The 22,655-nt window shown below is 36.2% G+C and overlaps 1 protein-coding gene across 11 annotated transcripts in view; it reads left to right on the forward strand.

The window, feature by feature from the left end:
* ZZZ3 (zinc finger ZZ-type containing 3) overlaps nt 1-22,655 on the forward strand; it is a 119,157-nt gene that overhangs the window by 84,866 nt on the left and 11,636 nt on the right. For 9 of the 11 annotated variants that reach the window (XM_032360773.1, XM_032360769.1, XM_032360766.1 and 6 more), the window contains 6 exons: nt 15,514-15,652; nt 18,664-18,811; nt 18,896-19,011; nt 19,892-19,963; nt 20,980-21,081; nt 21,702-21,797. In XM_032360773.1, the coding sequence (XP_032216664.1) occupies nt 15,514-15,652; nt 18,664-18,811; nt 18,896-19,011; nt 19,892-19,963; nt 20,980-21,081; nt 21,702-21,797 (673 nt within the window). The remainder of the gene's footprint in view (nt 1-15,513; nt 15,653-18,663; nt 18,812-18,895; nt 19,012-19,891; nt 19,964-20,979; nt 21,082-21,701; nt 21,798-22,655) is intronic. The other 2 variants (XM_032360770.1, XM_032360771.1) reach the window with 2 other exon arrangements.

Consider the following 22,655-nt stretch of genomic DNA (forward strand, 5'->3'; position numbering starts at 1 on the left):
GCATTGTGGTGTACATTTTAATGTCACTACTGTGCTGAAGCACTAAAGTTAAAAGACTAGAATTGTGCTTAGTGACTTAAGGTGGGTAACCATAAAAGGTCTGGAGGTTACATTTATTTGACAGAGATTTTATATATTTTCTAAAAGTTTTTATTTTATTTATTTATTTGACAGGAGAAAGAGATCACAAGTAGGCAGAAAGGTAGGCAGAGTGGCGGGTGGGTAGGGGGAAGCAGGCTCTCCACTGTGCAGAGAGCCCGATGCGGGGCTCGATCCCAGGACCCTGAGATCATGACCTGAGCCGAAGGCAAGGCTTAACCCACTGAGCCACCCAGGCGCCCTGACAGAGATTTTATATTTGAAATGCCCTAGCAGTTATTTATTTATTTATTAAAGATTCTATTTTTTAATTTAATTTTATTTTATTTTATGTTAAAGATTTTATTTATTTATTTATTTGACAGAGAGAGAGAGAGAAAGAGAGATAACAAGTAGAGAGGCAGGCAGAGAGAGGAGGAGGGAGCCCAATGTGGGACTCGATCCAGGACGCTGGGATCATGACCTGAGCTAAAGGCAGAGGCTTAACCCACTGAGCCACCCAGGTGCCCCAAAGATTCTATTTTGTTAACAGAAAGAGTGGGAGAGAGAGAGAGTGCAAGCAAGGGGAGTGGCAGAGAGAGAGAGAAGCAGGCACCCCACTGAGCAGGGAGCCTGATGTGGAGTTTGATGTCAGGACCCTGGGATCATGACCTGAGCCGAAGGCAGACACTTAACTGAGCCACGCAGGCACCCCTAGCAGTTACCACTTTAAAGCAGAATAGAGATAATATCTAGAAAGGTGTTTTGAACAGGTTTTCGTATTGAACAGAGATAGCAGCTGAGAATTATTTATAAACTGGTGCATTCTAGAACCATTAGAGTGATTATTCAATGTGATAAAGTTTAACCAGGAGTAAATGACAGTAAATTTGCTAGCATAAATTTTTTAACGTAATTAGATAGGCTCTCTTAAATTCTTATGTTTCAACTTATTATATACCTAAAATAAATATTTAACCCTTTTGCTATTCTAAGACAGCAGAGCAATAGTGGCTACAGGAAAGATTGTAAGATTGGTTGATTGATTTTTAAAATATATTTATTTAGGGATGTGTAGGTGGCCTAGTTGGTTAAGCGTCTGCCTTCGGCTTGGGTCATGATCCGGAGTCCTGGGATCCAGCCCCCATTAGCCTCTGCTCAGCAGGGAGTCTGCTACTCTTTCTCCCTGTCACCCTGTTCGTGATCTCTCTTTCTCTTTCTCTGTATCTCATGGTCTCAAATAAAATCTTCCAAAATTTTTATTTATTTTAGAGGGGGGACAGGAGAGCAAGAATCTGGGGGGTGAATAGGAGCAGAAGGAGAGGGCAAGAGTCTCAGGAAGGTTCTGCACTGAGCCTAGAGCCCAGTGCAGGGCACAATCTCATGACCCTGAGATCACCACCAGAGCCCAAACCAAGAGTTGGACACTTAACTGACTGTGCCAACTGGCACCCCTACAAGATTTATTTTAATTTAATTATTTTATTTTATTTTTAAAAAATGTTTTATTTAAAGTTTTGTTTTTTTAAGTTTTATTTTAAGGGGCGCCTGGGTGGGTTAGTCATCTAAGCATCTGAGTCTTAATTTTGGTTCGGGTCATGATCTTAGGGTCGTGGAATGTAGTTTGTGGAGCCTGCTTAAGATTCTCTCCCTTTGCCCCTTTCCACCCCACCCCCACCCCGCCACCCTGACTGCTCTCTGATAGGTGCAAACTCTCTCTCTCTTTTAAAAAAAAATAGTATTTTAAAGAACAGTTTTGGATTTACAGAAAAATCAAGACTATATTACAGAATTCCCTTACAAACCCTACCTCTTTTCCCCTATTTCCCCTATTTTTAATATTTTTGTACGATATTAGTTATAACTAAGCAGTATTAATACATTATCATCTAAAACCTGTACTTTATTAGTTTTTACCCATTATCTTTTTTCTGTTCTGAAATCCCATCTAGGATACCAATTAGATTTAATTATCATGTCTCCTGAGGCTTCTCTTCACTGGCAGTCTCAGACTTTCCTTGTTGATGACGTAGGCAGTTTTGAGGGATACTGGTCAGGTATTAATATTCCTTTACTGGAATTTGTCTGATGTTTTCCTCATGATTAGGCTGGGGTTGAAGGTGTGGGGAAGAAGAACACAGAAGTAAAGTGCCATTTTTATCACATCATACTGAGGGTATGTTACTATTTCTATGATGCTATTTCTATGATGTAGTGCCATTGATGTTGATTTGATTACTCGGCTGAGGTAGTATTTATCAGGTTCCTCCATTGTATTCTTTTTTCCTCACCCTCTCCATACTGTATTTTGGAAAGAAGTTACTCAGTGCAGTACACACAGGATTGGGGAGTTAGGTTCTCTTTCCTTGAGGGCAGAGTGTCTACATAAATTATTTGGAATTCTGCTTGGGAGATTGTTCTTTTGTCATTCAATTATTTATGTCAGTATGGACTCAAATATTTATTTTTATACCTTGGGTTATAATTTAGTCCTATTTTATTTTGTCGCTCAAATTGTTCTGGCTTTGGCCATTGGGAACTTCTCTCTTGGCTCCTATGTCCCATCAAGGTGGTGTATTTTTGGGGTGTGTGTGTGTGTGTGTGTGTGTGTGTGTGTGTGTGTACTAACCTGTGTATGTACTCATATCCATAAATTTTTTTAAAATTTTATTTGAGAGAGAATAAGAGAGCATAAGTAGAGGGAGAGGCAGTAGCAGGCTCCCCACTGAGCAGGGAGCCAAGCACAGAAGTCGATCCCAGGACTCTGGGATCATGAGCTAAAGGCAGACACCTAACCGACTGAGCCACCTGGGCTCCCCTCCATAAATATTTTGTATATAATCATCTGCATCTCTACTAAGCTAAACCTGAGTTCATATTTTGACTTTATCTCTAATCCCTTATATTAACCTCTGGATCATTCTAGCTCCTCCCCTTGTTCATCTATAAATTCCGAGTCCAGCACTGGCCAACTTGGTCATCTATCACCATTTATTTGTTTAATTCCAGTATAAGTATATAGCAGTATTAGAATTGTTAACTCTGGGAAATAACTACATCAGTTAGAATATGTGCATATGTGCATTTCCTTTTGCCTTTAGTGTTAGCAATGCCATGCATCTCCGAAGCTACCTAGGTCAGGATGTTTTCCTTTTTACCCCTCAGTGAGATTTATAATACAGTTAGATCTTCCATCAGTTTATATTTCTTCCTAGGATGCCCTGACCTTCTAAATGATTTTTTTAAATTTGCATAATGGTTCACTTTTTTGCCTTTAAAGGTTTATGGTTTTGACAGATGCATAATGTATGCATCCAAGATTGCAGTATTATTTAGAATAATTTCATGAGTATAAAAACATCACCTTTGTGTCTGTCATGTTCAACCCTCCTGTCTTCCCCTCAGCTTCTGAACTTTTTACTTCCCTTGTAGTTTTATCTTTTATAAAATGTCATATAATTGAAATAATAATATATAGCCTTTTTAAACTGAAGAAATTTAATTTTTAAATGCTCTTTTCTAGTATCCTTAGAAACTTGGTCTTGGAATGACCTTGGTTTAAGTCTCATCCAGATTTCCACCTAATATGACCCCTCTACTGTATCCTTTGAATGGTGGTCATTCGATATCTGTTTGAACTTAATACTGACAGAGAACTCACTGCTTCATGAAATCTTTGCTTTTATTGAGCCTCAGATTCTTCTCTAGAACAACTGCTCAGTGATGTGAGTTTGACTTTGAGGTAACTTGAACTATATCTCTTCCTTTTTCTGTATAGCAAACTTTCATATCTTAAAGACAGTTTTAATAGGTTCTCTTGGATCATCTACAATTCTTTTAACTTTTCTGCTTTTCAGAACCCTAGCTGGTTAACAACTTTTTTTTTTTAAGATTTTAATTTATTTATTTGACAGAGAAAGATCACAAGTAGGCAGAGAGGCAGGCAGAGAGAGAGAGAGGGAAGCAGGCTCCCTGCTGAGCAGAGAGCCCGATGCGGAACTCGATCCCAGGACCCTGAGATCATGACTTGAGCCGAAGGCAGCAGCTTAACCCACTGAGCCACCCAGGTGCCCCTGGTTAACAACTTTTGAGTATACTTCAGTGTTAAATATGTTGTTCAGAATGTAATCTTACACATTGGCTACATTGCTTTCTTTTGCCATTTTCTCAAATTTATGTTAACACATTGCAGCCATATTAGCCTTCCAAATACAAAGATTTTCTTAAATCATCATCGTTCAAAACTTGGCAACTGCTCTCTTGCATTAGAGTGGTATTTCTTTATGAAAGACATGTTTCAGAATTGTCTGTGGAGTTTTTGTTTTTAAAAATAGGTGCTCAAGCTCTATCTCCAGGAATTCTGGAAATGGAAAGTGATGTTGGAGACTCTTTTATTTTGTAGAAGAGGAGACTGAAGGCATGATAGGCTGATCTATTTGATCTTCTCAGAATGGGACTAGAACCCGTATTTTTTGGTCCTGTTGGATTTATAGTTCTTTCATTTAAAGATTTTTATTTTGTGTTCTTAACTCCCCTCGTGTATTTCAATATGTTGTTTCAGTGTGTGTCACACTTAACCTGCCTTTGTGTTTTCCTTGCACTGTTCTACCTGGAATATCTTAACCTTCTTTTATATTGAAATACACAAATTTTCAGTGTTTACTTGGTTTTTACTTCTTCTATGAAATAGTGTTTGTGTCTCCCAGGAATGACCACTTTGTTTATAACATGGTTGGTCAAATTTTATGTATGTTTTCCTCTTACAGTATATTAATCATTATAATATTTGTTGATGTTGGGAATTGACTAGAAATTTTATAAGCTGCTTTGTCTTTCAGTATTTAAATAAGCAACTACCAGTATACACGTGCACACTGTCTTACCTTAATTATAATGATCATGATGTAGGATTGCATGTTGATAATACTTGTATCCTTCCTTCAGAATGGCTGATATAGTGCTATATATACAGTGAGCATACTTGGTAAAGTGTTTGGTTTCATACAAGTTTAAGCTAGTGTTACGTGTTTTTGAGCAGCTACTTCACACTTTAACATCATAATTGAACTTAGGATCGGTTGGGGGGCTCACAATTTTCTGTGTCTCATAAGGCAAGTTCGTGCCATCTTGTACTTGTTTGGCTGCTTTGTAGTTCAACCATTTTTTTTTTAATATTTTATTTATTTATTTGACAGACAGAGATCACAAGTAGGACAGAGAGGCAGGTAGAGAGAGAGGAGGAAGCAGGCTCCCCGCTGAGCAGAGAGCCCAATGTGGGGCTCGATCCCAGGACCCTGGGATCATGACCTGAGCTGAAGGCAAAGGCTTTAACCCACTGAGCCACCCAGGCGCCCCTAACCATTTTTTTGTTTATGTGGTTGAATTTCATCTTGTCTAGTATTCTAGCTTGCTTGTTATTTTTTAATCCTGATTTTTTTCATCTACAGTATTTGCTAACCTTCTCAACTTCATGTCATCCATAAATTTGGTAAGTATGTCTTTTATCTGTCCCTCTAAGTTTTACATATGGAAAAGGACCAAGGCTGTATGTATCTTTAGCATACCTAAAAAACATACATACCATTATAATAGTGTTCTATATACAGTCATGTAACTGCTGAGAACTCACCTAAATAACTATTCAGTTATTCATATATTCTTTCATGGTTTTGTTCTCATTTTTATGAGCACTTTCTGTGTCTCTTGAATCTTACTGTGCTATAGAATAGTACAAGAAGTAGAAAAATGGCCTTCCTCTCAAGGATTGCACAATATAAAATACAATAAATGAGATAAGACATACTTAAAAACTAGTGGGATAGGTGCACCATAAGATTCTTGCCTTCAAGAAATACACTATTCATTGACCTACAGCCAGAACAGCCAATTTCTTCATAAACCAAAGCCATTATATTTTTACATAATTTCATTTTAGAAGTAACCACTGCAGAGTAAAGCCAGTAATATATCATGAGTAGACATTGTGAAGCAGGAGACACTTACCCTTTAGAGCTTTTTCTTTTTTAAGAATATTTTGTTTGTTTATTTGAGAGAGAGAGAGTGTATAAGCGAGAGAGCACAAGTGGGGGTAACAGCAGAGAAGGAGAAGCAGGCTCCCCGCTTAGCAGGGAGCCCAGTGCAGGGCTCGATCCCAGGACCCCGTGATCATGACCTTAGCCAAAGGCAGCCGCCCAACCGACTGAGCCATCTAGGCACCCCTCCCTTAGATCTTTTTAAATAACTTTCCCCTCTGAGAGCAGTTACTTGGCATACATATTAATATGGGCAGAGCTGATAAACTCAGGTCTCAAATACAATGTTGAAGAAAACAGTGACAACACTGTATTAAAATGTATACAATATTAAGTGAGTCCATCCCTGATCAAATAATGAGTGACCAGGATTTTTTTTATTTTTATTTTTATTTTAATTCCAGTGTAGTTAACATTCAGTGTTATATTAGTTTCAGGTGTACAATATAGTGATTCAACAATTCTGTACATTACTCATGCTCATGACAACAAGTGTACTCCTTAATCCCTATCACCCATTTTCATGCATCCACCCACCACCCACCTCCCCTCTTGTAACCATCAGTTTGTTTTGTATTAGAGTTATGAGTCTGTTTCTTGGATTGTCTGTCTGTCTGTCTCTCTCTCTTTTATTCCTTTGCACATTTGTTTTGTTTCTTAAATTCCACATATGAATGGAAGCATATGGTATATGTCTTTATCGGACTTATTTCACTTAGCATTTTATAGTGAGTGACCAGAATTGAACATATGGCTTATAATCCTAGAATTTTTCACTTTGAAAAGAGCTTTTGCAACTACTTATCTGGTCCATTCTTCTCATTTTGTAGCTGAGGAGTCCAAGGCCCAAGGTTTAATGGCTTGAATAAGCTCCCATAGTTAGTTGCTGATAGAGCTGGAACTTGAACCCGGACTCCTCTGTGAATCTTAAATAAAGTTCTAAAAGTATAAATGTTCTCTCTATAACATTTTCTTCCTAGAAAGCTTTCCCATTTAAAAAAATGTGCAATATCTCATGCATATAATACTAAAGAAATACATGCAGGTACAGAGTAACTGTGAAATAAAACAGCCTATAATTGTTTAACCACAATCCAGGTTGTGATACGCAATATGAATAGTACTCCAGAAGTTCTCCTTTGTGAATAGTTCCTTAGTTACATTTCCTTACTTTTCTTACTTTCATGAAAATCCTTCTTTGCCCTTTTAAAAGGTTTTACCATTTACAGGTGTATCCCTAAATAAGAAAGTTTAGTTTTTGAACCACACTGCTTATACTCTCTTGTGATATATTACATTTCTGATATTCATCTGTGTTGGTACACATAGATGTATGGTCATTTTCATTACTGTATAATATTCCATTGTATACCTATACCACGGTTTATCTGTTTTCTTAGGTGGACATTTGGGTTATTGCTGGTTTTGGATTATCATGACTAAGACTGTAGTAAATACATGCCACTGTATATTCAGGAGTTTCTTGAGGTTACTACATACTACATATGGGATGTCTGGGTCTTGGGGTATATAAGTTTTCAGCCTTACTAGTTAATTACGAACTGAGATATACTAGTCCATTCTGAGAGGGCAGTTTACTTCCTTTTCACTCTTACTCCTAGGGTGTAGTCTGGCCCTATAGTCCAGTTTTGATCTTCTGTCATTTTAAGCTATCAGAAGCACTGCTCAGCTTCCTCTTCTGGATCAATAAATTGCTACAGGGCAAAAGTGCCCCCAGACATGTTTTAACTTTCTGGTTTTCATCTTATCATGGATCTTAATTTGGTACCATCTCATGATTCTGTTAGCTCTTTACCACTTTTAAGAGCTTTATTTATTTATTTATTTATTTATTTTTAAAATTTCTTTTCAGTGTAACAGCATATTCATTGTTTTTTTTGCACCACACCCAGTGCTCCATGCAATACATGCCCTCCCTAATAGACCCACCACCTTGTTTCCCCAACCTCCCACCCCCCGCCCCTTCAAGACCCTGAGGTGGTTTTTCAGAGTCTATAGTCTCTCATGGTTCACCTTGCCTTCCAATTTCCCTCAACTCCTTTCTCCTCTCCATCTCCCCATGTCCTCCGTGTTATTTATTATGCTCCACAAATAAGTGAAACCATATGATAATTGACTCTCTCTGCTTGACTTACTTCACTTAGCATAAGAGCTTTTAAGTAGTTTTTCCAGCTTGTCTTTAGTGAATTTGCCTGAAATTTCTGAAAGAGAAAATTTATCCCCATTGAGCTTTTAGTTTTAATTATCATATTTTAAAAATTTGAATTTGCTTCCTTTTCAAAGCACCTTAGTCCGTTTTTGTAGTTTCCTGTTCCTTGTAGCTGTTTTCAAACCTGTCTTTTATTACTCTCTGTCTTGCTTTTTTGTATGCTTGGTAATTTTTAAATAGGACCTCTTTACTTTCTTTGGAAAATTCTTTATGGGTTATCCTTGAGGCCTAAGATGAGTATGTATTTTTCCAGATAAAATTGTATTTGCTTCTGTGGGTATCTCGGTGTGGGATGGGTGTGTGTGCATTAGTCCAGAAGCCCTGCTTTAAACTTTACTCATGGCTCTTGCTGTTTAAGGCCACCCAGGTAATATGATTTGGACTGTCTTGTGGTAACAGCTTTTTGTGGTTGAAATTTTTATCTGCTCCTTTTCTCAGTCCCAAAGCAGCTCTTCTATGGGATGGGAGTGAAAGGTACAGAAGCCTGAAGGTAGAGCATCTCCTACTCATCTGCCTACCTCAGTGGCTTTGTCTTCTGTTTTCTGGGCAAGTGAAGTACAGAAAATTGAGCCTAGACTTACATGGTCCAGTTATGCCTTCACTTAGATTTTGGCCTGTTAATAAAAAGTCTTAGTATCTTATCAGTTTTTCCACGATATTAAAATAAACAGGTACATTTTTTTTCTTGTCTTTAATTCAGCATTTTAAGTTATTTTCAATACAGAATTGATGATTATACCTGGAAAGGCATATTATCAGAAGCTGAGGTATTAGTTTCTCTCTTAACACAGAATATCATAAGAGGTTTTTTGATCATCTTCTAATGACTTTCAGATTTTCACAGTAAATGAGAAATCATTCATGAATTATTGAATTTTTGCTGTTCTACACTTTCAGTGTTTGAAACCCTTCATGAAGGCAGACATAGTATCATACAGCTTTTGTTTACTAAATAGATAATTTTAAAATACATAAGTTCTGCTGATACCAAAATAATTTCTTTCAGTCATGTATAAATTAAGCTCAGTATTTTGCTGAAAGTAGAAATGCCATACATGATTTAAATGATGGTATAGAGTAATTGAAGCATTTTCCCCCCAAATTTTATACTGGTAAATTGTGTTAGGATAGAATTTGTTATTGCTTAAAATTTTCTGATTGTTATTCTTGAGAACCAGTTCACTTTATATAGTTTTATCCTGTTGAAAATTATATCCAGCATATGTCTTGCTCTTTTTTCCTCTTAGTTCCTCCTGGTCACCAGTGCGTACATGTGTGCATTTGTACACATGTACACACATGTGAAAGCATACTAATTAGCTTAGAAGTTTTTCTATACTCCTTTCCCTTTTCTTTGTACAGTATAGTTAAATGAATATTTTTTTAAAGTTTTTCAGTATTTATTTGAGAGAGAGCACTGGGTGAGGAGAGAGAGGCAGAGGGAAAGGGGGATAGAGACTCTCCATGCTGTGCTGAGCATGGAGCCTGACATGCTCCATCTCATGACTCAGATCACGACCTGAGCCAAAGTCAAGAGTGGGATACTTAACTCACTGAGCCATCAGGCGTCCCTGAATACATTTATTTTTATGTTGCTTTCCTCTAGTTTTTTTCAGTGTTATTTAATTAAGTTCAGTGTTCATAGGATAATCAAACTATTCTTTTTTTTTTTAAATCAAACTATTCTTTATCAGCAGCAGAATGTAATGAATTGCTTCTTCATTATTTGGTTTTTATTTAGGAAATTATAAATGTTAAAAGTCTAGAAGAATAGTATGATAGCCATCTGTATCCCCTTCAGCTAAATTCATCAGTTGTTAACATTTTTAAAGCTTTTTTTTTTTTTAATTTATTTATTTGACAGACAGAGATCACAAGTAGGCAGAGAGGCAGGCAGAGAGAGAGAGAGAGGGAAGCAGGCTCCCCGCGGAGCAGAGAGCCCGATGTGGGACTCAATCCCAGTACCCTGAGATCATGACCTGAGCCGAAGGCAGTGGCTTAACCCACTGAGCCACCCAGGCGCCCCACATTTTTAAATATTCTCTCCTTCTCTCCCTTTCCCCTCATCTTCCTTCCCATTCCATATACTTTTTTTTTTTCAAGCTGTGACATTTAAAAGTATATTGTAGACTCATGATCCTTTACTTGAGTATAAATCTCCTAAAAAGAAGAATATTCTTCGGGGCACCTGGGTGGCTCGGCCAGTTAAGTGTCTGCCTTCAGCTCAAGTCATGATCCCAGCATCCTGGGATCGAGCTCTGCATCGGGTTCCCTGCTCAGTGGGGAGCCTGCTTCTCCCTCTCCTCTTCCCACCCCCTCATGCTCTTTCTCTCTGTTTCTGTCCTGTCCTTTAATAAGTAAATTAAAAAATATATATATTCTCTTGTATAATCTTAAGAACTTTATTATACCCCAGTGGTCCGGCATTGATAGAATAAAATGGTATAACCCACAATCTGTATTTATATTTTTCCATCTATACCCAGAAAAATCTCCAAAGTGTTTATCCCCTCCCACCACGTGGGACCTGTTTCATGATTATACGTTATACTTTGTTGTTATGTCCCTGTATCTTTAATCTAGAGCACAGCCTAGCAGACTTTTTCTTAAACGGTCAGATAGTAAATATTTTTGGCTTTGGGAATCAATTGCACTTTGCAACTACTGCAGTCTGTATTATAGTTAGAAAGCCGCCATAGACATTATGTAAACAGATGAGTGTGGCTATGTTCGAATAAAACTTTATTTATAGAGGGGGTCAGGGGCGAGCCCCATGTTGGGCTCCACACTGGTTGTGGAGCCTGCTTAAGATTCTCTCGCCCTCTCCCCCAGTTGTCTCTCTCTCTTTCAAAATAAGTAAATAAATATGCAAACACGTTATTTATAGAAACAGGCTAAAGGTTGTAGCCCCTCTGATTTAGAATAGTTGTCTTTATTTTGTTTTTATTTTTATTTTTTAATTTTTAAGTAGGCCCGGCATGGAGCCTGATGTGTGGCACCTAAACCCACATGACCCACCAAGCCACCCAGGTGCCCCTAGGCTAGTTTTGTTATGTTTTGCTTTTTAAGACTTATTTATTTATTTATTTATTTTTTAAAAGATTATATGTATTTATTTGACACAGATAGAGAGAGAAGAGATCACAAGTAGGCAGAGAGGCAGGCAGAGAGAGAAGGAGGGGAAGCAGGCTCCCCGCTGAGCAGAGAGTCCTGTGCCGGGCTCTGTCCGAGGACCCTGAGATCATGACCTGAGCCGAAGGCAGAGGCTTAACCCACTGAGCCACCCAGGTGCCCCAAGACTTATTTATTTTCGAGTAAGAGAGCAAGAGGGAGGGGCAGAGGGAGAGACAGTGTCTTAAGCAGACTTCCTGCAGCGTGGCGCTTGATGTTGCAACCCTAAGATCGTGACCTGAGCCAAAATCAAGAGTTAACGCTTAACTGACTGGGCCACTCAAGTGCCCATGTATAAATGTTCTATGTTCACATATGTGAATAAAGAATTCAAGAGGACTTGGAGAATGAAGGGTAATGAATATAACTTAGATGTAGTCTTGAAGAGTATTTATATTTTAGTAAAATATAATTCCACAGTACAAAAGCTAAACTTGTCTTATTTTATGTTGAAGACCTAAAACAATAAAATTAATAATCCTTTGCCACAGGTAAGCCTACTATTTGTAGCAGTGGATTTAGTCTAGAAATGGAATACAAATAATTCTTGATAGATTTAATATAGAGTTGTCCTTGGGGGAACGCTGTAATTATACTTGTGTTCACACAAATATATATACATTTAAAAAATCATTCTACAGATTACTTGGTTGAATGAGTAGCAAAAGTGTGAAAGTAGCAAGTTTTGCTGGAATTAAAGAGTTGCAGTATTTTTAGTGCTTGAATTTCCTTTAAATATCTGTATGAACATCTGTAGTGATTGGGTGCTCTACTGCATCTTTTTTTTTTTAAAGATTTTATTTATTTATTTGTCATAGAGAGAGAAGTGAGAGCAAGCACAGGCAGACAGAGTGGCAGGCAGAGGCAGAGGGAGAAGCAGGCTCCCTGCCAAGCAAGGAGCCCGATGTGGGACTCGATCCCAGGACGCTGGGATCATGACCTGAGCCGAAGGCAGCCGCTTAACCAACTGAGCCACCCAGGCGTCCCTCTACTGCATTTTTTATTGGTTTCTACTGAGACAGTGTTTTTCTTCATATTGTACCTTTATCACAATTTGATTCTGGTTTGACTCTTTATAGCCTGTAAAAGTCTGTTTCCTTTTCTATGTAGCCATGTGTTAAATAAAGAAAGATGGAAACAAAGTTCTATTAGAAGTTTTAATTTTTTAGGTTAAAAATTCTCAGAGTCTTAACCATTCCTCACATCACATCTCCACAATAAATGGCTGGTGTGATCTTGACAAATTACTTAATCTGCCTTGGTTTCCTTATTTGTATAATAGTGATAATGGTACCTATCTTGTAAGTTTATAGTGAGAGCTATGTTATCATACTTAAGATATATAACGTCTGGCTTATAGTCTATACATTCAGCAAATGTTTGACACTGTTGTTATTTCTTACTACATTCTTTCTCATCTACCTTGTCTCTTCATGAACCTGTCTCTCTCTCTTAAAGCAGAGCTAAATATAATAGCAGGTGTGATATGACCAGCCTAGGAAAAGTATAGTGGTTAATCCCTCCATTAATTTGGATTAAAGTTTAAGTTTTCTTTTTTTAATTCACTGTAGAGAATTTCAAATATACAAAAAAGCAGGCTAGGATGATATCCCACACATACCCATCCTCTAACCCCAACAAGAAGTCCAGTCCTATCCATTTGCTTCCATACAGTTTTCTCCTTCTCTGGTGTAGTTGTAGCTCCCCTGTTATACCTAAGTCCATGCCTGATTTGTTTTGATAGTTACCAAAGCTTTTAGGATAGTACCTTATTCTCTTAGTAAATAATTATCAAATTAACGAACAAATGAGCCTTGTCTTGGTTGATGTCTGGATCAGTTTTTAGTAGTTTGCGTTTGGAGGTGAAGTGGATTGGTGGGTGGGATTGAAAATAGAATTGTCTGTATCATATTGTTTTTTTCCTAGTTTTGTATGATTCCTTCCATTTCTGCATAGGAATATATGTGGTACTCTTACTGGTAAAATCTCTGAGGACTCAAAAGAGTACTCAAATAATTCAAATTAGCTGGTCTGGAAGACTCGAGTTTACCACTTTCTTACAGTCTTTTTGCTTATTCTGGACTTCACAGTGTTTATATAGGAGTTTCAATTTGTTAATCATTTATCTTGATTAAAGAGAAGCAAATAGAGTTTGAAGAGTTCTATTTTGTCATCTCTGTTGAAATAATTTAAGTACAGTAAAAATTGTTACAGTTTATTGGTTTCAGAGAGAGGCCTTTCTTCCCAGCATCAACAACTGACTATAGCACTTTTTTCAAGCCTGTGCTTATTTTTTCCTTAACTCTGTTCTTACATGTTCCTTATTGTTATTGTGCTTTCAGAAGTTTGCTGGAAGTTTAATAGACTCATAGTCATTTTCATATTAATGATACAGAAGTATGTAAATCTTGCTTAAAACAGAGATCAGTCATAAAGACACCGTGAGAAGTCTTTGGTTATTCAGCTAGTGGAGAAGGAGTTCTGGAGGTGAAGTACGACAGTTAAGAGTATTGTAGAGGATAGGTTCTGGTACTTAGCTCACTACCGTCATGCTAAGATTGTGTCTCGGTGAGCCTGCCTCATGCAAACAGCCAGCACAGACAGGGACTCTACACTCCATATACCTCACAGATGGGGGCTTCATGGAAGTGGGTTTAGACCTGACCTCTGTCACTTACCCAGGAGTGACTTGGTATGGTTCCTGCTTTCCAGTTCTGCTCTAACTTTTAAATGAAGTGTCTCTAGCTTGAGAAGAGTCTTACCCTTTAGTGTTACTAGTTTTTACCTTAATTATTATAAACATTTCAAGAGCAAGAATAAGTATGTTTTAAGCAGAGAGCTGGCAAAGTGTCCTGATAGAGAATGCTATGGTGCAATTGTGCCGTGGCTATGAACCTCAAAATTGCATTGTTTTTACCTTGGAAAGTTCTACTTTGCTGACTTCTGAACTTAGAAGATTCAGTATTCTTTTTGATTGCACAAGACATGTCTGTTATTTGTTCATTCAGAAATAATTTATTGATCATCTCTGTGCTGGGAAATATGCTGCACACTGGATAAACAAAACTGAACTTCTTAGATGTGTTTGCCATTATGGAGTTTACAGTCTAGTTGGGAAAGGCAGTGAAATTTATTTGAAGGTGTAAAGAAAAATTATGCTTTATCTATATGTTAAGGACTTAACCACTTACTTTGAAGTGAACTTGGAGTGACTTTTTATTCTTTTTGCAAAGTGTATTTGAACATTGAGGACTTTGGGGCAAACATATTTCTGTATGTGTATTGATATTTGTGAAAACAGACATTAGTCAGAGAGGCAGGGCAATTTGAACCAAAAGAGAGAGATAAAGAGAATTAAAGATAATGACAAATAGCAGGTTTGTGTGGGTAAAATTTTGTGTTGTGCTAAGCAGATCTTCGCAGGTAGGGAGTAAGTAAGTATCTTTAAGGCTTTTCTCTGTTAAAAATGTTCAGTACTTAAGAACTGCTTGGAAAGCAAATGTCCTGTAGAATGGAAATATAATAGAAAGAGCAAATGAGAACCATGACACCTGAAATCATGTCTTAATTATTTGACAGTTTGTTTAAGTCTGGGCAAGAAAATGTACCTCAGATTCCTTATTACAACAAAGTACAACAGAGGGGCTGAATTTGCAGATCCCTCCTAGTGCTAAAACCTTACAATTTTATTTTTTACTTAGCAGTTTCTTAATGACTTGTTGGAAAGTCAGGCTACCCTCTTATTTTCTGTACTTGTTCAGGTTCAAGAGTTAAAAACTTAAGATGGGGAAATAAGGCTTTGCTTTCTCTAACTGATATTTTCTGACTAGGTACTTCGTAACTCAGGAAGACCTCATTTATTCCCAGTAATATGTTTTACTAAACTCTTTCAGGTAACTTTAAAAAGAGTGTGGCTTAATAGTAGATCATGGCTTGAACTCAGTTTTTATTTATTGTTGTTACTAGAAAATTTTAGTGAGGTATTTTTCTTTGTCTCTGTAGTTATCAGAGACTGTTACAGACGATTGCTGTACTTGAAGCTCAGCGTTCTCAAGCAGTCCAGGACCTTGAAAGTTTAGGCAAACATCAGAAAGAAGCACTAAAAAATCCCATTGGATTTGTGGAGAAACTCCAGAAGAAGGTATATATTGAGCACTTTCTAAGATTTATTAAGATATATTTGGTAATAACTTGATTTTATGGATATACACTTTTTTAAATGTTTAATTTTTTTCCCTTCTACTACTAACCGTACTACTGAAGGAAGGATATTGCCTTTCCTAGGCACCACCCCCACACCCCACAAAATATACTCTAATGAAAATAGCTGGGAGGTTTAATTGGATATGTATATTAGGAACTTGATGTTCCATTCCCTAGCCATTTTTAGGATCTTTTCCTATTACCTTTCCCGTCTCTGGTAAAAAGGAAAAGAGGGTTTTCCTTCTTTACTGACTTCAAGATTAATAAGGCAAAAAGAAAACATACTTCAGGATTTATTCACTGCTTAAGTTTTGAGGTACTTTTGTAATTTTCCATATAGCATGATAAAAAACATTGGTGATAAAAATGAAAACTATTTTAAATGTCTTTAAGGTTGCCAAGTCCATGAGGAGGAAGTATAAATTTTACTTAATTTTGTAATGTTCTTTACTTTGGTGTAAAAATTCCTTTTTTCTTTTTTCCTTAAAACAGAACTTTTGTATTTAACAGTTAACCATTTGAAAGTGATTCATGTTTTTATAACTTTTTTGTGGGTAATGCAAATGCATATTTATACTGTAGTATGTATCTTGAATTAGGGACTCACTAATTTAATAAATTTGAGAGGCAAAATATTAATCAGCATTGTGTGAAAACATTAATACTGAGAAATTATAAAAAAGAACCTTCGTATTCACCTTAAAAAAACAAAACAGTAACAGTGTAGTTATTAGTTACCATTTTTTAATGAGTCACAAAAGTGGTCTACCAGGTGTTGAGGGAACAGCCCTGGGGACTTTGTTTCATTTAGTTGTATTAATTTATTATTTGCATTTTTCTAGCCATGTTATTTACTTGGCAGTCATTACTTTCTCTTCATGCTTCAGAGCGTTGAATATCATAATGAATATGGAATTTATAAGTTGCTTTGTTAAAACTTCTGAACTTTTTTGACCCTATATACCCTCTCTATACTGTGAGTCTGCTTAGGTGTTTATTGATCTACATTGCCATAATTAAAACGTTCCTAGTACAAAAAGATACAGTACTTACAGTGGTTACTTAAAATTGATTTCACTAAAATAGGTGGTAATAGAAAAGTTATTATTAGTAAACAAGTATACTAACCTTGACCTTACTTTATTCATGTTCTCTGGTGGGCAAAAAAGATGCAATTAGGCTTTTTTATACTAGATTGGTATGCAGTTGGTTATTTGTTGGTTTTCCATTTCCAGGTTTAGTTTAGAACTGAATTTCTTTCCACTTTATCTCAGAGATGTGATATTGACCTTCTTAACAATTTTTAACCAAAATGTATGCAATTACATTAAATCCAGATACTTAGTAATTGTGAAAGACTTACATTCCTTGGAAAGAAATTTTTGTCCAGGACTTAATTTAAAAGTTTGATTTTTGCATTGTGTGTGTGTGTGTGTGTGTGTGTGTGTTATATACAGGTATTTTGACTTATGATGGGTTATGTCCTGATAAACCCGTCTTAAGTAGAAAATATCGTAAATTAAAATGCATTTAATACACCTAACCTACTGAACATCATAGCTTATAGCTCACCATAAAGGTTCTTGGAACACTTAACATTAACCTCCATTTGGGCAAAATCATCTAACACAAAGCCTGTTTTATAATAAAGTGTGGAATATCTCATGTAATTCATTGAGTACTACACTGAAAGTTTTAAAAAGGATGGTTGTATGGGTACAGAGTAGTGGTTAGCGTATAGGTTTTTTTACCTTTATGATCCCATGACTAACCAGGAGCTGTGGCTCGCTGCTACTGCCCAGCAGCACGACAGAGTATTATACTACATATCACTACCCTGGGAAGAGATCAAAATTCAAAATTCGAAGCATTGGTTTCTACTGTATGTGTCACTTTTGCACCATTGTAAAGTTGAAAAATCCTAAATTGAACCATTGTAAATTAGGTACCATATGTACTTAATTTACTTATTTCTTTAGGTTTACGGTACTAATTAAGTTGTTGACATGTGATTTGTTTGTTTAAGTGGACATTTAAAAACTCCTAATTGAAATTAAGGAAACTTGTGGTATGTATTGGTATGTAGAATGCAAGGAACATTTAAGGCTTACTCACATCCTTTGATATTACTGTTACTGTTTTAAAAGAGAGTCTTATGCAAAAGTTGAGCCAGTCTAAGCTGTGTACTATTATGATGATGGTGATAATATAATATATCATAAGCAAAATAAAAATTAAGAATTCTGAGGGGCGCTTGGGTGGCTCAGTGAGTTAAGCCTCTGCGTTCCCCTCAGGTCATGATCTTAGGGTCCTACCATTCTGTGAGTTCTTGACAAAAAATATAAACCTATGTAACCCAGATCCCTATCTAAAGATATTTATTATAATCTGATTTTTAGTAATTAAGACAACTAATGACATCTCTAAAGATGGTTGGTTAAGTAACCGAATTCCAAGTTGATTCAGTGTGTAGTTTTGATACTCAGGATGTCATAATTTTTTGTATGTGTGATAAGAATTATATATGTGAGAGTAATTGTTTTGTGAATAAGTCATGAACATGGGGGTATATTTAAAATGAGTTCTATGTGTCAAGTCTCGTCTTTTGCAGTCAGACACATTTCATATGCTGTTCTTAAAGGTAAAACCTCTCTTGGTTATTTATGTTTTAAGTGTATTAGTTACAAAGTGCAGTATTCTATATAGTTCAGCTTTAGAGCTATATCTAAAAATAATGCTTATGTCTTATCAAATTCATTCTTCTTCTACTTGCTATCATTTTACTATTTAATGTTAAGACTGTATTAACTTAATTGGGTGTTGGATTCAAACAGTGAACAGAAATGCCTAGGTGATGATAATTTGGATTTGGAGTCCTCTGAAAATTCGGCTGTAATAGATAATTTTTTGAATTAAATTCAGACTGTCACTTTATTTTTTTTCTCCCAGGCTGATATAGGGCTTCCATATCCACAGAGAGTTGTTCAGTTGCCCGAGATTGTATGGGACCAATATACCAATAGCCTTGGGAACTTTGAAAGAGAATTTAAAAATCGTAAAAGACATACTAGGAGAGTTAAGCTAGTTTTCGATAAAGGTAAGAAATTACATGGTAAGAATTTAAATATAGAAGTATCTGGCAGTCTTACTTTAGTAATCCTATACATGGTCTTCTTTTTAGTAGGTTTACCTGCCAGACCAAAAAGTCCTTTAGATCCTAAGAAGGATGGAGAGTCCCTTTCATATTCTATGTTGCCTTTGAGTGATGGTCCTGAAGGCTCAAACAGTCGTCCTCAGGTAAACAGTATAAGGCTTTGGAGCAGGAAAATTGGAACTATAGACAAACTATTTTAACATTTCCTGGTTTATATTCTTAAAATTTAAGCAGTCTTTCACTGAAGATAGTGGGGACATGAACTTTGAAGTTAAGAGAAATCTGGGTTGGAATCCCAGCTCTGCCACTTACTAGCTGTGGAATGTCAGTTGGCATTTATATTAAAGCCTCCAAGCTGCAGTTTTGTTTTGTATGAAATGGGATTAATATTACCTGTGTTGTAGAGTTGTGTGAGGATTAAATGAGTAGTGCATGTAACATGCCCCCTACAGTGTGTGACATGTACCCTTTTATCCTAAAAATAAGAGGTCTGTGTAGTGTTTTTTAACCAGAATTTGAGTCCTGGCTTGCCACTAGTAGTTAGATGAACCTTAATAGACATGTGGGTTCAGAATGGAAAAGTAACATTTCCTTTTCTTTAAGATGAAGTTGCTGTCATCTGTATTATAGGATTGCTAGGAGTATAAAATCCAAGTGAAATAAAGGAAGGTGAAAACATTTTGCAAACAATTTTAAAAATACACATTAAATAATAAATTTACTAAAATATTTTGAAATTAATTTTTAAAATTTCACGATATGGGGGGGGGGTCTGATAGCTTTGTTAGTTAAGACCTGCCTTTGGCTCAGGTCATGACCCCAGAGTCCTGGGATTGAGCCCCACACTGGGCTCTTTGCTCAACAGGGAGCCTTCTTCCCTTCTTCCTCTGCTGCTCTCCCTGCTTGTGCTCTCTTTCTCTCAAATAAATAAAATCTTTTAAAAAAGTCTAAGATGTGTTTTAGTTAGCTACAATCAAATGGTAGTCTTTGTTATTTTTGACAAAAGCCCTATTTTATATACAGATGATAAGAGGACGCCTTTGTGATGATACCAAACCTGAAACATTTAACCAACTGTGGACTGTTGAAGAACAGGTAATGTTTCTAAATTGTGTAGGTTAAAGAAAAAAGGTTCAGATTCGAGTCCAGATTATGACTAAAGTGTATATTGTTGTAGATGATCCTTCTTAACTAAGAACTGGAAATATTAAACTTATATCTGTATACTTTTTTTTCCCACACTTCAAGAATTTTGGGTTCTGAGAATATATGAATTGAGGATGATTTTTAAAGAAGGAGTCTGGGTTATAGGAAGGGGATTGAAAAAGAGTGAAATGGGTGGAATAAAGTGTTCGTAATATAGCTTTGAAGGAGAGAAAGACCTGGGGCCACATAAAGCAGTGTGTCAAAGTGAATTCTTGTTTTTATTATGGAGGGAAGCTGACAAAGCCATGGCAGAGTATTCTGTTACGGTTTGGCATGTGGCTAGGATTATTCATGGGTAAGGTTTGAGACACATCTCTTTTTCATACAAGGATTAACTCCAGAGCTATAATGAGTTCAGCAGTTTATGAGAAAATTTAGGAAATTCATTTCAAGCATCCCGATTATTCTGCATCTTCAGAGCTTTGGGACAATTTAGGGGATAAGTAAGAATTTAAAAATCAGATATTTGAATGGAACACCACATGTGGAAAGGAGGGAAAAGTCCCTTAAATGTTCTGTCTAAATCCGAATGAATTTAGATATTTTTGTCAAATCTATAGGGGCAAACCCATACATAGTCTAGCAAGAAAAGATGGTCAGTGGAAATCATTAAGATGTATAAAGTATTAATTAAATTTGGGGGGGTACTGTGTTTTTACTTAAGTGAATAAAAAATCTTACAAGGTTTTCCATAGATTTATTCTCTAATCTCATTTTTCCTGTGAAGTCTTAATTTCCTTAATGGAAATTTTTCCTACTATGAAGATTTCTAGTAACCTAACCCCCAAAATTGGGGAGGGAGGTAGTTGAAAAGGAAGTGTGAATGTATTTATTCATTTATGTAAATATATTTATTTATGGCATTCAGTATTAAACTTTCTTAAATTTGGTCTTCTGTTTCTTAGAAAAAGCTTGAACAGCTACTCCTGAAATACCCTCCTGAAGAAGTAGAATCTCGACGCTGGCAGAAGATAGCAGATGAACTGGGTAATAGGACAGCCAAACAGGTAATTGAGGAGATGGTCCCATATTGTTGGCAGGTTTTGATAGTTTTTTGGTGAAAGATAGTGCAGCTGACATCAAATCTGCTACATCATTTTTTAGCTAAAAATGCTATAATACAGTTTTCTATTTTTTTATTTTTTTAAATTTCTGAAACAGCTTGAGATAATTCTGTTTCAGTCATTACTGAAACATTAGAATGTAATGTAACTTAGTGTCTCTTGAATGTTTAGTGAGTTGTATACTTTCTGGTTAGACTATGCTGATAGATTTGTAACATATATAGGAAGTATTCTTTGTCTTTCTAAAAAAAAATCTATCAGTTTTCTTCACATTATCATTGAAATTAATAGATGTATTTTTAATGGTATGAGCATAAGCATTCATTAGTAGAAAATATGTATTTGGCTTTGGAGTCAAACATATTTCCTGTACTTTAATGATTTTTTTGCTCTAGATTTTAAAATATAACTGTTTTTTGGCAGTTTAAAATTATTTCTAGATTTATGATAAATTTTAAGTTGTCAACATTCATTAAGATACACAGGTATATTTTAATTTTAGAAAAATATTGAGGTATTGCATGTCTTGTGATTATGTTAAATGGCTTGTCATATTTCCTCAGGTTGCTAGCCGAGTGCAGAAATATTTCATAAAACTAACTAAAGCTGGCATTCCAGTCCCAGGCAGAACACCAAACTTATATATATACTCCAAAAAGGTAAAAAAAAAAAAAAAAAATAGAGAAAGTAAACTTTAGACCTTAGATTAAATTTAAAGTCAGAATTGCTGTGTAAAAGTGTAGGCATTTATCAGAACAAAGTTGTTTTATTTTTAAAATCTGACTTACTCTAATCATTTTGTTATACTGTTCATGGACACAGGGTAGGATTCTGTTATTGCTACTCCATGAAATCGAATGACCTTTATGTTCATTATTTTCTTAGAAATACTTGAAAGATGTAGGTTAAATGTATATCAGAAAGTCCTTTGTGATGTTAAAAATTTTAGGGTATTTGACTCTTCATTAAACACAATGAGTTTCTGTTTTTAGATATGCTACATAAATACAAAAATAGAAATGTTTATTAAAATACACTGTTTAATCCTCACTATAACTCTAGAATTGTAGGTGGTATTACCACTTTCACTTGCACTTTACTAATGATAGTTGGCTTTATTCTGTTATTGAATGTTCTATGTCAGGTACTGTTCTAAAGCCCCTCCCTTTTAAAATTTTAATTAAAGTGGGGAAGAGGGAGAAGGGGGGTTGGGGCAGAGAGGGAGAGAGAGAGAGGATCCCAAGCAGGTTCCATGCCCAGCATGAAGCCTGACATGGGGATCGATCCCACAATCCTGAGATCATGATCTGAGCTGAAAGCAGGAGTCGGACACTTAGCTGACTAAGCCACCCAGGCGCCCTTACAGTGTTTTTATAGATGAAAAAACTAGGCCTCAGCAGACCTGGCTGGCTCAGCAGGTAGAGCATGTGACTTGATCGCCGGGTTGTGAGTTTGAGCCCCTTGTTAGGTATAGAGATTACTTTAAAATACGGCCTTAAACAAACCAAACCAAAACA

The sequence above is a fragment of the Mustela erminea genome, chromosome 10 (assembly GCF_009829155.1).
Source record: "Mustela erminea isolate mMusErm1 chromosome 10, mMusErm1.Pri, whole genome shotgun sequence".
Lineage (NCBI taxonomy): Eukaryota > Metazoa > Chordata > Mammalia > Carnivora > Mustelidae > Mustela > Mustela erminea.